This window comes from Nicotiana sylvestris, chromosome 12 (genome assembly GCF_000393655.2).
Source record: "Nicotiana sylvestris chromosome 12, ASM39365v2, whole genome shotgun sequence".
NCBI classification, from domain to species: domain Eukaryota; kingdom Viridiplantae; phylum Streptophyta; class Magnoliopsida; order Solanales; family Solanaceae; genus Nicotiana; species Nicotiana sylvestris.
The window spans coordinates 112,417,008-112,433,389 of NC_091068.1; the positions used below are offsets into that span (position 1 = coordinate 112,417,008).

Consider the following 16,382-nt stretch of genomic DNA (forward strand, 5'->3'; position numbering starts at 1 on the left):
AAGTCAACTCTTGGTCAAACCTTTCAAATTCAAAGCTTTCAAGTGAGACTATTCTTCCAAATTCATTCTGATTAACCTGAAACCCAACACCAATGATTTACATAAGTCATAATGCATCACACGAGGCAAGTAATGCCCAAGAACTGGCGAGTGAAGTGCAAAAGCTCAAAACGACCGGTCGGGTCGTTACAACCCCAAGGTCTGGGATCAGTATTACAAGGAATTGGATGAGAGCGAGGTTAGCTGCTATTATTATTGCATGATTTACTTTGTTATTATTCATTGACATTACGTTTAATTATTCTTCAATAGGGTTTCGATATCTCTGTTTATCCCGGTGCTTCATTTAACTCCTCAATTGTGCCACTAAAGAGTTATCTGACCGATCCAAAGAAAAAACAGAAATACACTGATCTGTGCGGCTAGGCAATTGCAAATTTCAATTCACAGAGCGTAAGTGCTTGCCTTAGCTTATTCTTTTTCTGGTTTAATGTGATTATTGTATGAATGCTAATATTGATCGTAATTGATTTTTTTCCGGCTGTCTTCTTTGTAGGCTAAAAAGTATGAGTTGGTGGAAATTGTGACGGTAAACGCATCATTTGCTGCTGGGATGTGGTTTTATTTCACCTTTCAAGCCAAGGATACTGATAGTAATAGAAGTACTATTACTGACAATGCTGTGGGACGAAATTGGTGGAACCCCAAGTGTGGAATTTTGCAGGCTTAAGAAAGGTTAACTTTGTGGACTCTGCATCTTCTTCTATCAGGGCGTATACAAACTTATGGTTTCTGATTTTTTTTTGCTAATCTTACGTTGAAGTTCTTTCTTTAAGTTTTCATATTTTCAAAAAAGTTTTTTTGTTGTATTACACAGCTAAGAGCAGTTAATTCATTTAGCGGTTGATTTGTATTTGTTGTTTAGTTTACATATCTCTGACACATGGGCAGAGAGAAGAATATCATATTATTTCAAAGTTCAAAACTGTATGCATGGCTTTTACCTTTCCCTTTAAACATAAACCATGTAACACACTAGCATCAAGTGCCGACCCTTTTACTGTTTTTCAGTAACTGGAATACGGTTCAGGTATTTTCAGCCTGTTTATGGTAGAGCTCTCAACTTAAGTCATCATCCCTCCCACTTCTCCCTCATAATTAATATAAGGATGATCTGGGGTCACTAAGCTCAATTATCCCTAAAAAAATCATGATGGGCAAATTTCAAAATCCGCTCTTCCCATCCATTAGTACTGTTACTAGCTAAAATTTTCTTCTGTCAAGGTTCCACTGCCAGCTCTCTCCTCCCATCCATTAGTGTCACTGACTTGTAATGGGATATTGTTCCGAGGTTGACAAATGCATCGCGCGCCTTGAAAGGAGCTAGGATGTACCACTGTTCAGTATCCACTTGTGAAGTAGCTATCAACTTGTTGGCTTGGCTAGGATATGTTGCGGAGTTCCAAATATCCAAATGTTCTTACCGGAGAGACAAAGATATTACGTCTTTGCTTCCATACAATTGCTAGTTTTACTAAGAGTTTGCTGATGCCTTTGGCTATTGTCTCCTGCTTGATGGAGGGTTTGAAACCCTTGTTGATTATAAGTACTGGATCCGAAAGTATTGGGAGGGCTAGCAGAAGACGTTTTTGAAGACTTACCAACGTAAGTACAAACGTCCTAGTTTGGATGCACATGTCCCTGATGTGTTTGGTTCGAAATCATGAGATAGTAACCATCGACCGTACTCTCTGTTTGATTTTTGCTAGGTGGTTTGTTTTGGCTCAGCATAGTGAAGGCCCGAATGCATTCTGACCTGTTTGATCTATTACACAGTTTTTAACTTTAACACTTGGCGAGCTTTTGCTTTTATGAAGTTGAGATTTTTTTTTAATTTAGGTCTAGGTGCATGTGGACTGTAGATGCACTTGTGCTTATGTGGCTTCAGCAAGTTTCCACAATCCGAGCTGCAAATAAATCATCTTACTTTGCTTCTTCTAAGATATGAGATACAATTTATTTCAATGAAAGGGAGTCAGCAAATATGTTTTTGTCTTTTTTCGTGTCAATTTAAAGGGAGAGGCAAACACATACTTGTCTTTGATTGTATTGTTGAGCTAAATCTTGTTTCTCAATCGAAATGATTTTCTTGTAAGATTTGAGTAGGGAACATCGAGATGCAGTTGTTTCAACATAAAGGGAGAGGCTAATGTTGTTCATATGCTTGAACTAGATCCTTATGCTTGTGTCTCATTGAAAGAGAGGGATACCTTGAAAGAATTGAAGCTAGAATATTTCTGTTAAAGACGGACTAGCTGAAAATCTGCTTCTTTTGACTCTTGTGCTGAAATGACACTCAATTAGAGTTGTTGACCACACTTTTTGAAGCTGGTGGTTTTGTCTCACTTTTTAGGGATATTACAATAGTAGTTTATTTTTGTTCTAATTGGTTTTCAAGAGACAAGCTTCTCTTTTATTCATGATACTCTTTAAATTCAGTTTCGCGTTCGGCCTCCACCTTATCACTATGGCACATCACATACGAATATTATAGCAGGTTTTTCCACTTTGTTACTTTTTCCTACAAATTCTCAAATTGTATACTCTCTCTATCTGATTTTTTAAAATAATTGTCTCAAATTATATCATTTTAGAAGTTCAAGGCAAAATTAATTATTTTTTTATCAGTTTACCCTTAATAGTAATTGTTCTTAAAAATGGAGATGGTACATAAATAGAATAAATATTCTTAAAATATGAATAAGGGTAAAATAGTCAAAAATCCTTTCTAATTAATGTTTCTTAAGGATAGTATAAAAGACGAATAATTTGAGACAGAGGAAGTAATTATTCAGCAACATTATAGAGATGACAAGTTACAAATGTAATTTATAGAGGTTGGCCATTTACTCACCCACAGAGAGTGAGGGGACTACATTTGTAGAGAACTATTGACCATTTACTCATCCCCCGAGAGAGAGGAAGCAAGGGAGAGAGGAACGGAGAGAGATTTAACTAATTTGCAATTTTTCTTTTTAAAAAAAATGTCATTCTATTAATGAATAATGATCCAAATATACAGTTAGCTTTATCGTTACCTTTCAATTTCAGTTGATTTATCTTGGTTAAGTGCATGGTTAACTGTATTTAGCAGTAGCGTGATTTCAGATATCTTTTGGTGAAGAAACAATCAAAATAATATAATAGAAATTGATTGTAAATTATTCTAAGCAAAAGAAGATTTTGTCCGTATATTTGACTTGTGATATAGTGGCTTATTTTGGTAACTCAAGGCAACTCTGTTAGTGAGAGCGTCTCTTGTATGCCATTTTCTGATTGATCTGCACTGTCATTTTTGGACTTAGGAATGTTGTCTTCAGGCTCTTGTAGAAATGGTCTGAAGGTCAAAAGCAAGCCCAACAACTCAATCACATTGAGGACGAAGAAAACCAGCTGATCACCTGCATTATAACATCACATTTCCTACATTTAGTTAGTTAAAACCATAGATTAGGAGAATAATGACTTTGATATCAAGGTATATTATGTAAAGTCTTCCACACTTTACGGGGCTACTGATTTCGGTTAGATATGAACTTATATAATCGACGAACCAAACATATTCAATCTAGGAGTTTGTGATGTTTGTAGCATAGAACTCTTAATTGTAGCCAAATTATTAGAAAGTCTTAGAAATAAAACCAATATGATGCTAATTTCCTCTTTAGCATTGACCTACTACAGTAAATCACCTTATCATTAGGAAATATATCAAGTCAAGCCCCCAAACTTACTCACAATAGACATCTATAAGTACCTGGAACCACTACCATCCATCAGAATCTTTACTATTCGCAACTCATCTCATGTAATCAGTTAATTACTGCTTTATCTTGAAAGTCCTATGTTAATTTGTTAATCATTAAAGCCATATTCCATCTATTTATATGTTACATAGATGCTTGTTCGGATTGATTTATATCATGAATTTCTTTTGGCACTTGAATAGCAAACTCTTGAATTACAGTTTCACATTACAAGCTTAAATCCAATTTAATTTATCTTCTTACCTGGCAAAATATCAGCATCTTGACGCCGTTGTGCCCAGGACAATCTGCATATATTGTAGAACATGATGTGATAATGAGAAATGATCTTGAATGGACATCTAGATTAGTGGACAGCAGATCATAAGTGCAAAACAAAAAACAATTTATATAAGGTCTAAGTCGAGCAAACAACCAGAAACAGAAGCGCATTTAAGTATAGCACGTAAGCATTCACAACTGCTGACAACATCATAACATAGAACATCAGAGCATATTAGATATGACACAAGGAAATGAAATCTACTCGAGCACACATTGCAACTTTCTAAGTTGAATTGGCTTATTTAGCAAACTGAAATTAGAGCTAAAACTGCAAACGTATGACTGAAGGACCAAATATCGATGAAGGTAAAGAGAAGAGATAGTAGAAAGAAGTTGGAAACTTACAATGAACCCCCAGCTGCTGGGCCGATTGTCTTGAAAAAAGACATTGAACACATAGAAAGGCCATTTGCAGCTCCTCTTTGCTCCTGGGCCTGAGAACTTTTGTCACACTCAACAAACTTCACATAATGAGAAATAAGGTAGATATGAGAAAATGAACCTACCACAGCCCTGTTCTGCATAATTAGCAATCCAGTGGTGATCGATACCTGATTATGCATGAAAGTAACCACTTAGACCAAATAGTCCATGCAAAAATCTATTAACCCCTTGGATTTGCAAAAGTAATCCAAAGGTAGTTGAAACAAACACAACTGACATTATGGCTAGCCTCTCACTTCTCTCAGAAAGGAACTATAACCAAAAAAAATAAAAAGTCTCTAGGTCAATACAAAAAATTTATTTTTCCAAGAAAATAAAATATTTTGTAAAAATCATGACATTCACTCATGAAAAAAAGTAAAATGAGGACATAATGAGATTATTTCAACTTTTTAGCTGTTCAGATGTACAGTCAAAGCCATTACATCACTGTAACAGAGAGAACAACATCCGTATTTCAGTTAAACTAAATAACCCTCACATTTCGTCATGGACATTGGGAGTTGGTATACAGCAACCTAACACATTCCACCTAGCTCCCATTAGTTAGTTAAATAACCCTATTTTCAGTCATGTACATCAGGAGTTAGTGTAAACCTACAACATTCCAAGGTCCATTGATTAGCTAAATTCCATTCGACAGATCTTAAGCGTCTCGGCTGTAAACAACTGATGGTAATACACTTGTGGTTTCAGAATTTCCCCGAGTATGGTTCACTTGACGGTTGGCTTCTTAAACAGAGCTGCTTGGTTGGTGTATAGAACTAAATCTTCATTGATGGCGCTTTTTTCTTAAAGGATATTGTTGACCAAATGGGAAGAACTTTGTACAGGCCTACAGGGAACCTTAGTCATCAAGAGAAATAGGCAAAAGTTCTTTTATATCAACCACTGAAGAGACAGACAGTTATCCATTAACAAATATGAAGCAGGATTTGGGCTTGAAAAGTCACATTTTAATGATCTCTGGTTGAGACTTACTACAGAATTACCACAACACCTTTGATTCTCAATTTTAAAATTCTCTATCACAGTCCAACTAAGAGTCTAACAAGGCAAAAATAAAGTAATAGCTTCTCTGTCTTTCCTATATATCATGCATTATTGGTAATGGTGAATATTCATAGTGCTTGATGGAGACTAACTGTCGAACAAAAACATGTTAAATCCTAAAAGAAAATAATAAAAGTAACATTGTGCCTAAATTTTCCGCAGGTCGCATTATTAAATTTTCAATCAACAATAATATTAGAAACTGAAGAACACAATGATTTGAGGAAAAGGCTTACCGAGAGAACATTTTTTAACATAGATGCGCAGTTAAGAGCTATGGATAGGCAGAAACCAGATAACAAAGCTATACACGGATAGCTTGCCAGCAATGGTATGCTTAATACCTGAAAAATGAATAAGTTCAATTCAAAACCAACACAAATAAATGAAGTAAACAGAAGAGGAAATAAAAGGGAGATCACAGTTCTATTAGGGGCATACTGCGCCAACGCGAGAAATCATGACAGGCCCAACAATCCTTTCCACCAATGGGTAAGCAAATAGCTGGAAGAGTAACAAACCAACACCTGGTAGATCATGAAAGAGATTAATGCTCTTTATTAAATGCAGTCCACACTATCCAATATCTAAAATCCAAGAAGTGAATTCTTGCGATGGAAACCATATTACTATTAGATTTAAAAGACTTTCGAGAAAATAAGCATGGGATTTAGTAATTGATTCTAGCACCTTAAGGCTAATATAATGGTTTAATTGACATCTTCGAGATTTCTTGAAGGAGAAAATGCTTAATCATCCGAATAACCTGACTGACCACATATGGCACATAATTTGTTTTATGCAGAGATTCAAACTGCCTATATATATACCTGTGATGGCAAGAACTTGTCCAACATCAGTAGTTGTAAAGCTTAAACCCCCAAGGGTCCTTGGACTGACAGCCCACAATGAAAAAATCTGAAGAAATAGAACGATTATAAAATTATGCCCACACACAAATTTATATGGAAACAATCAAATTTGATGAGCGGGATACCATGTCAAGACAGAGGCATGACAGCTAAGTTCAAATTGACAATCTTTATAAAGTTATACTTCATTAATTGAAGAACGCGAGGCATTGAATGACCTTAGACTGCTTAAATCACAAACACTTTATCTTCTGATGAACTCATAAATTTGTAGTTGACCATCATGAAGCATATAAAACCAATTCTTTGATTAAGTCTATCGACCATCAATTATTAAGCTCCCTAGAATGCTAGATAAACCAAACTATTACAGTATCCATATGACTTCAATTGCAGAAAAACAAGAAGATGAGCAAGAAATATTGAAGATGATCAGATGCACAATTTTGAATTCGTAACTAATCTTATGTGTCTGTCCGCTAACTCCAGATGTTGAGAGAAATTAGTCAAATGTAACTCCAAAGATTTTAACTATGTTATGTGGGCACATTTACAGATGCATATCTGAACAGTGGACTCATTTACAGGTACATATCAAAACGTAGTAATGTGCAATTTTTTCCAATTTTTGGTATGTTTCTAAGAATTTCCACAAAGTACTTACACTCATATCACTCATTTGACATGGATACGTCAACACCAATAAAAGATCCATGTCATATATGTTTTTAAAGGTTTTCATAGGTGAGAAATTTAAGCACGAGTATATAATACTTACAACCTTTTACATTTTAATTAAATGTAGTCGTAGATCAAGATATTTTGTACATGAGAACAACTTCTTTCACATTAGAACATGATTTGGAATGTGATAATAAGGATGACATATCAAGTTCTAATTAACATAAATTCAGAAGGAAAGGTAAAAATACCTCTAAATAGGCAATATCATGAAGCTGGAATACACAATAGACAATAATAGCTGACACTAAGGGCCAATTCTTAAGAAGGCTTTTGTGGGAATTTGGGATTCTGCGTTCAGAATGCTTCATGCTCTCAGACAAATTTAAACCATTTGTAGTTCCTTCTGCAACATCATAGAGATCACTTTGATCTTTGTTTGTTTTGTTATGCTTGTGTAGTGTCTCCTGCAATGTGCTACAAGTTGTCAATCGCAGAAATTATCCAGTTATATTATTTCTCTCCAATGTTTTAGGTCAAGTAGATATGTTAATTGTTAGAAACTTTAGTTCATTCTGTTGATTGAGATAGATTATTTCAAGCATCAGCATATACTTATTGTCACAAAATAACTTTCAAAAAGAATATGAAACAGAGATAGATGGCACTTAAAATCAGATGATAAAGTATTTAGAACAGAAGTCATACCGGAAGCCAAAAGGAGACTACTGTTGCAACTAATGCCAGTAGTGATATCATAAGACAAGGTAACAAATATGGGAATCTGCAATGGTAGAAACCACACATCAATTTCTAATTCACCAAGAGAGGAAAGAAATTGGAGAAAACAGATTGCACCAAACACAAAATTTTAGATATATGGTCAGTTGAGAGTAACAAAGGTACAGAACAGGCAAGGCATCAGTTACCTCCCGAATAAGGAGTCTTTCGAGAATACGCCAGGGTACTTTTCTGCAGGCTAGAACACAAAGTGTAAGCCGCAAATTGTATTTATGAAAATAATAAAGAATATTCAAAAAGGATGGAAAAGCAGAAACTTAAAGCTTAGATGAACTTCAGTTTCCAGTTCTGGACATGAGATAGAATCAAGCCAGCTTATTATTTTCCTGATCTACAATTTGGACATAATTCAGCTGATTCGTGGCACTTAACCAACTATTAAGTTAAAGCCACAGACGAATATATTAGCTTAGCAAAATTTCTCTGGAAAACCATAGACTGAAATCCGGTTTCACGGAAGACCGAGTTTAAAAGTAGTTTCCAATGAGAGATGTAAATGATATTGTTTTTACGGACCAAAACCTTATCATTGTGAAAAAATTCAAATGGAAGTAATAGAAACTTCTCTAAGGAATATGGTTTTTCAGTCTTCACTAGAGTAAAACTTAGACAAAGAATTATACCATGGAAAAATATGTGTACCTGTGCAAGATAACCTCCAATAACAGGACCAATAACCAAACCAATGCCCCATGATGTGCTTACCTAAAATAGATGGATAATCATTGTTATCTAGGCTTTCCGAGATTACACAGTGAAAACTGTCCTCAAGAAAAAATGGATACAAGAGAGGGAGAGAAGCAACTCACAGCAGATATCCCCAAAGCATGGTATTCTTTTCGGCAAATTTCAGAGGCATATGCCTGGAAAAATTGGAAGTGAAGAATACTATAAAATTAAACAACTAACAAACTGAAAAACTCCAGATATACATGCACGGATCTTTAATTATACGAACAGCAGAGAACAAGAGAAAAAACATATTACAAGAAAACACTCGCTGCTCTTTGTAGAGAATCATGTTTTTATATGAGATTCTCGACTCTTTATATACATCTTCTCTGCTGGGGATTCATCAATAAATTATTAACTTCATGAAAAGATAGGTAACTAAACCAATAGTCTGTAGTTAGACCTATAGTACATTTTTAATTTTTTATATTGTGATAATGCATAGTAATAAACTCTACAAAAACATCCTGACTTGTATAAGAAACCATCTTAAGTAGTTTTTTGGCACAAAGAGGAAGAGATGGATACTAGGAAATCAACTAGATTACGACATTATATTTTACCAAAGAGGACTATCAACTGGGAAGAACATAAACCCCTCTCCAGGATTAAATAAGATAGAAAAGAATATCTGTATTTTCATCAAATTCTCCTGTAAGTTAAAAGAGACTTGCATTTTAAACATGCAAACCAAGATGTCAATCCCAGAAAAAATATAGCGCATATAACTTATACAATTTTTTTTTATCAAGTAGAAATGAAGGCCTACCCTCATAGTGCCAATTATTCCACACAAGCTACCCATGAGAAACCTCAAAATAATAGCCATCCAAAAGTTCGTACTAAGGCCAAAGAGTGCATTGAAGATAACCCTGCAGTTGATTTATTAAAGAAAATTTGAGTGAAACAAAAATAAATTGAATTGAGCTAATATTTACTGAAGAAAACCTTATACACCATGACAGTAGTAAAACAGTACTACTAACACTGTAATTGTCCCGATAATGACAACTGGCTTTCGACCATAACGATCAGCAATCACTCCCCAAAGAATAGATGTCAAAGCTCTTCCCAACATTAATGAAGAACCTTCAAGAAATCTAGACATATAAGATATGAATTCTGAAAACTCATTTAGTCAGAAGCACCAAGGAAATGAAGCTAACCTACAAATCCAGCGTAGTAACTAATATCTTCCTCCCTATCCGCAATGTGAAAATCTCTGACCTACAGGAATCAAAATGTTGATATTGGCATAACCATAATCTAGATGCTAAGTAGGTGGAAAATAGAAAAGTAACCAAGAAGAACGGAGCTTTCGTATGGATAAGAAGAGAGAGAGTCTCAATTAAGATATAAATGGTTTCACTATAGAGGCCATCACCAGAGTTGAAGGGCATGAGTGACAACTGAATCTCGGTAAATACTGAAATGAGATATCATATGTAAAGATTTATACATAGTGCAAGTTTAAATTATAGGCACTGTCACAAAAATTGAACACACAATATTGCAGTGTGCTCAAAGAAGTTCGAGGGTTTTATGGGAAATCATACATTTATCTCTCCAACACAAACTTCTGCATCAGTTACGCTCATGAATTTGGTTATTTGACACAAAACGAGACAAACTTTATGGTTGATGACTTATAAACTTCATGGTTGATGACACAACCCAACACGGGAAATGATTGAACAAACTACTTTTAGTACATGAATGAAAACAAATATTATATGGAGTATCATATAAAAAGAACTCAAGAAATGTAAGAGCAAGTCACTTAAACTTAGTGTTTACCATAAAATAGAGGAAAGGGAACAGAGATGATATCGGCAAAGCTGCAAAAGATATTAGAAACAAAGTAGGTTAGTGAAAAACTCTTAAAGAATAGAAGTAACCTGGGAAAAAATTAAGCTTCACAATTTCTTTCAACTGACAATATGTTTATACGAGACCAAAGCTAATGCTAGGATAATAAAATGTCACTAGTATAAGCAGAACATGTTTAAAATTGGTGCATGTATCCCTTCAGAAGCTCCAAAACATTTCATCTTAGTCCAGAATCTCTACCAATTGAAGACGAAGATGATCAACAAATTTTAAGAGACTATGCACTAAGGGATGTACAAATATGCATGTTATTCCATGAGTTAATATATTTAATCTTTGTATGTCTTATAAACAAGATGATATACTTCTTTATGTCACATTCCACCACCTTTGTAATAGTGGTATTCGAAGTTAGCTTGTGCACCCCTCAATTATTTCATCTGATTACTTTCACCACTAGCAGAGGTACCAAGTTACTCATCCACCAACACTAAAATATATGGGAAGTAGTCACCTAACCTTTTCATTTCAGGCTTATTATAGCCAGGCAAGCCGTATTGCTTATTTCTAACCCTGGTATTTAATCAATTGTTTTTGTCCTAGAATATACTTCACTCGGTTTATGGGGGTGAAGGACCATTCTTTCATGTCAGAAATTGGTCAGTTCATTTATACACATGTATTATTAAAAGAAGTCTCAATCTACAACTACTAAATTATTTTGAGAAAACATTATGAAAAAATTTCTCCTTTGACTCTAGAAATAACAAGTAGATACAGCTTTTTGTCATTGATGGTTCTCAGCTTGCGTTTTCCAGGATGGACCTTTTTAATTCTCTTCAGGGAACCTCTGCTGAACTAAATAGAGTCTGTAGCTAGTTTAACAAACGCAAATGTGACAGCGTATCGATCGGGCTATCGAATACGGGTCAGAAGGAAATTACGAGTCAGATCAATCTGCGGATCGAGCAGCTCCCCTTGCATGTAATGATGAGTTTTAATATTAACATCTCATAGCAGGTTAGTTACTTTTTTACAAGATTACCAACTAATGTCTATCATAAAACCTTTGCCAGTAAGGCTGTAACTATCTTTTAAGTGCCCAGAATGCATAAAAAAATTTGTTAGTCAGTGCGTGGATTTTCATATGTAGCTATCATATGTGTGCCAAGAGGGATTGGTTCGTGGATTTTCAAGAAGGAGAATATGGAGTCGTCCACACAGCGGATAACAGCCCTCTTACCTCATATGGCATTGGTTCAATACGATTAAGGAACTATGATGGAATGATCAGAACATTAACAGATGTTCGATATGTACCGGGTTTGAAGAAAAATCCTATCTCTGTGGGAGCCTTAGAATCAAAAGGGTTCAAAATCATTGCAGAAAATAGAGTGATGAGAGTATGCTCTGGTGCACTAGTGGTAATGAGGGTCAATCGGAAGAACAATAACATGTACCGTTATCGCGGTAGTACAGTTATTGGGACAACGACAGTAACATCCAGTGACGAAAAAGAGGCAGAAGCAACCAGGCTATATGGCACATGCGCTTGGGACATGCTGGAGGAAAATCCTTGAAAATTTTATCAGATCAAGGATTGTTAAAAGGAGTAAAGGCTTGCAACTTAGAGTTTTGCGAGCATTGTGTCAAAGGAAACAGACAAGGGTTAAATTTGGTACAACGATCCATAATACTAAAGGCATTTTGGATTATGTACACTCCGATGTTTGGGGTCCTTCCAAAACACCTTCATTTGGTGGGAAGCACTATTTTGTAACCTTTGTTGATGATTTTTCCCGAAGAGTGTGGGTGTATACAATGAAGAGCAAAGATAAAGTATTGGGAATTTTTCTCAAATGGAAGACGATGGTGGAGAATCAAACAGGCAGGAGGATCAAGTGTATTCGCACGGACAATGGAGGTGAATACAAAAATGATCATTTCAATAAGGTCTGTGAAAATGATGGCATCGTCCGACACTTCACTGTCAGACATACACCACAACAGAATGGAGTGGCAGAACGTATGAACCGGACCTTGCTGGAGAAGGTACGGTGTATGTTGTCCAATGCTGGCTTGGGCAAAGAATTTTGGGCTGAGGCAGTTACATATGCATGCCACCTCATTAATCATCTACCATCTGCTGCTATTGATGGCAAGACACCATTTGAAAAATGGTATGGAAAGCCTGCTGTAGATTATGACTCTTTACACGTATTTGGTTCAACTACATATTATCAGATGACAGAGTCAAAATTGGATCCAAGGGCAAAGAAGGCTATTTTATGGGAATTACTTCTGGAGTCAAAGGATATCGCTTATGGTGTCCTATGACAAAGAAAGTAATATTCAGCAGGGATGTTACCTTTGATGAATCTGCTATGGTAAATAAGGTAACAGAAGATACCAAACAAAATGAAGGTGCTTCTAAGCAGGTGGAGTTTGAGGGAAAATTTATTTTTCCTACACAAGAAGCAGAGGAGGAAACAAATGAAGATTACCCTCTGGAAGGAGAGCCAGTAGAGGAGATTCCAACTCAGGAACCTCAACAACAACTTGAATCAATAGCAACCAGCAGGCCAAAAAGAACAATAACGAAACCTGTTCGTCTCATAGAGACGGTTGCTTGTGCAACCTCAATTGTAGCTGATGATGTTCCTACTACTTATAAAGACGTTGTCCAAAGTTCAGAAGAAGATAAGTGGAGGATTGCCATGAATGATGAAATACAGTCCCTTCATCAGAATCATACATGGAGATTGGCCAATCTCCCGAAGGGAAAGAAAGCAATTGGGTGCAAATGGGTATTTGCAAAGAAAGAAGGATTTCCTAACCAAGTAGATGTTCGCTACAAAGCAAGATTGGTGGCCAAAGGATATGCTCAAAAGGAGGGAATTGATTACAATGAAGTGTTTTCTCCAGTTGTAAAACATTCCTCCATTAGAATTATGTTGGCTTTGGTAGCACAATTGGATTTGGAACTAGTTCAGATGGATGTAAAAACTGCGTTTTTACATGGAAACTTGGAGGAGGAAATCTACATGACTCAGCCAGAAGGATTCAAAGTTGCTGGAAAAGAAAATATGGTGTGCAAACTTGAAAAATCATTGTACGGATTGAAACAATCTTCTAGACAATGGTACAAGCGATTTGACGAGTTTATGTTGCGGCAAGGGTACAAGAGAAGCAAATACGATCATTGTGTGTATTTGCGCAAGCTTAAAGATGGTTCCTTTGTATATCTTCTCCTATATGTTGATGATATGTTGATAGCTTCCAAGAATTCGGAAGAAATTGATAAGTTGAAGATTCAACTGAAGAAGGAGTTCGAGATGAAGGATCTAGGTGAGGCAAAGAAAATTCTTGGCATGGAGATAATAAGAGATAGACGTTCAAAGAAACTTTGTTTATCTCAGAAAGAATATTTGAAGAGAATACTGCAACGTTTTGGCATAGATGAGAAGACTAAGCCGGTTAGTACTCCACTTGCTCCCCATTTTAAGCTAAGTACTACTATGCCGCCAAAAGATGAAGCTGAACAGGAGTATATGTCAAGGGTACCATATGCAAATGTTGTTGGTAGCTTGATGTATGCAATGGTCTGTACGAGACCTGACATTTCACAAGTTGTTGGAGTTATTAGCAGATATATGCATAATCCAGGAAAGGAGCATTGGCAAGCTGTGAAGTGGATTCTACAGTATATTCACAATACTGCAGATGTTGGGTTAGTTTATGAGCAAGAAGGCAATCAGTCTGTAGTTGGATATTGTGACTCAGATTTTGCGGGTGATCTGGACAAACGACGATCAACTACTGGTTATGTGTTTACTTTTGCAAAGGCACCAGTTAGTTGGAAGTTTACTTTGCAGTCAACAGTTGCTTTGTCTACAACAGAGGCGGAGTACATGGCTATTACAGAGGCTGTGAAAGAGGCAATTTGGCTTCAAGGGTTGCTAAAAGAGCTTGGTGTTGAACAAAAAAGTATCACAATTTTTTGTGATAGTCAAAGTGCTATTCAATTAGCAAAAAACCAAGTTTATCATGCAAGGACGAAGCACATTGATGTTCGATATCATTTCGTACGAGAAATCATAGAAGAAGGTGGAGTCACGGTGAAGAAAATTCATACTACAGAGAATCCTGCTGATATGCTGACAAAAGTGGCGACTATGGTCAAGTTTCAACATTGTTTGGATTTGATCAACATTGTTGAACACTGAAGATTGAAGATGAAGACACAACCAAAATTTGTTACCGAGAGAAAATTGAAGATGTGAAGGTGGAGATTTGTTGAAAATGGCAAACTCCCACATCGGTGGGAGACTTAATTTGGGAAGAATTTCTCCCTATAAAAGAAGGCCTAATGTTTAGGATTTAAACACACCTCTCATTTGCCTTCTTATCTTCTTAAGGCATTTGTATCTTCTCCCTTTAGTATTATTTTACTTGTATTTTTGGAATGGAATAAAATATTAGTTGTGTCCGAGGAAGTAGGCAAAATTGGCCGAACCTCGTAAATTCTGGTGTTCCTTTTATTGTTGTTTTATTGTCTTATTTATTATTTGGTGGCTATCATAATTTTTGGTATAGTAGTTGTGACTCATTCACACTATATACATTTGGCTTCCGCAACACGCATATGGAAGTCTGACGAATCCAGAAGCAGTTAAGTTTTAAAAAGTAACGACAAAACGGGATAAAGACTTTTTTTCTGTAATTGGGTACACGTTACTTTAAAGATAAAAACAATGACTGATTGAATAGTGCATATTGATAAGTATTGGTCCGAAGAATTTAAATATTTTTCTTTAATCAGAGCACGGAAGCAAAAAATATTATAACTGCGTAAACAGAACAAAAACGAATAGTATATAAATTAGTGAATCCTCTTGATATAAGGAAAAATTTAGTATAGGGGCAAATCTGGTTCAAAAATTTCTTTAGCTCACAGGTTTAATCTCAGGTGTGATATAAATTATTGGAGACTGTCGTATGGCTTTCAAATGGTAGGAGAAAGCTGAAACACTCGTCTTTGACTATAGCGGTCATTTTCATAAATTAAGAGATAAGGAAATTGACGCTCCAACCCTTGCAATCCAATGCCAGGGCCCAAGCGTCGTCACGCAGCTCCCGCTGAAGCAGAACACCGAGGTGAATGTGATTGCAACGTGCTTATCGGCACTTCAATCCAGCTGCCAATCCCCCCCCCCCCCCACACACACACACACCCCAAGGCGAGAGTCCGAAGAATAGAAAGAGCAACACGTGAATTTTAATTTATTAGCAAAAATAAAGTAATCCAATAAAAGAACTTCGAGAAAAAAAAAAGAAGAAGAACCCTCTGACTTCCCCCAAATTCTCAACAAATGTAGCTATTTACTTGATTAGTACTCCAAACTATAAGCACTTTTCATGATAAGAATTTTCAAGTCATCAATTTTTAGCAAGAAAATGACCAGGCAAACATCAAATATTAAATCCCTTCAAATTTAAAAAGAAAAAAAAAATCATAAGTTCTAGAGAGAGAGAGAGAGAGCTGACCAGCGCATAAAGTGACGATGGAGATGTAGAAGACGGCCTTAACAGGGAGGCTGGAATCGGAGCGTTTAAGCAGATCAACTTTACAACCAGGACAATCCTCAAAAGACTCATATTTTTCTTCTTCTCGCTTATGCAACAATGGATCTCTGTTATTGCCCATTTAATTTAATTCCCTTTCGTAGTCGTCCTTCTCTTCTTCAGAATTTTTCGGTGATTAATAGAGTACATATATAGTTCCATGGAGCATGTAGCTCGCACCCGCTTAAAGGAA

At 36.0% G+C, this 16,382-nt stretch overlaps 1 protein-coding gene across 2 annotated transcripts; it reads right to left on the reverse strand.

The window, feature by feature from the left end:
- Positions 1-3,173: 3,173 nt before the first annotated feature.
- Positions 3,174-16,382, reverse strand: LOC104215131 (protein ZINC INDUCED FACILITATOR-LIKE 1-like). 2 transcript variants are annotated; one of them, XM_070165139.1, is made up of 17 exons: positions 16,112-16,382; positions 10,532-10,572; positions 9,901-9,961; positions 9,721-9,823; positions 9,504-9,606; positions 8,812-8,865; positions 8,645-8,707; positions 8,131-8,180; positions 7,910-7,985; positions 7,453-7,668; positions 6,479-6,566; positions 6,090-6,175; positions 5,885-5,992; positions 4,658-4,702; positions 4,497-4,585; positions 4,071-4,114; positions 3,174-3,461 (listed from the first exon to the last, which is right to left on the reverse strand). In XM_070165139.1, the coding sequence occupies exons 1-17, from the start codon at positions 16,269-16,271 to the stop codon at positions 3,289-3,291; spliced, it is 1,560 nt and encodes a 519-aa protein (XP_070021240.1). In that variant the 5' UTR covers positions 16,272-16,382; the 3' UTR covers positions 3,174-3,288. The 2 variants fall into 2 exon arrangements, with proteins under 2 accessions (XP_070021240.1, XP_070021241.1); XM_070165140.1 differs by having other exon boundaries at positions 4,497-4,592.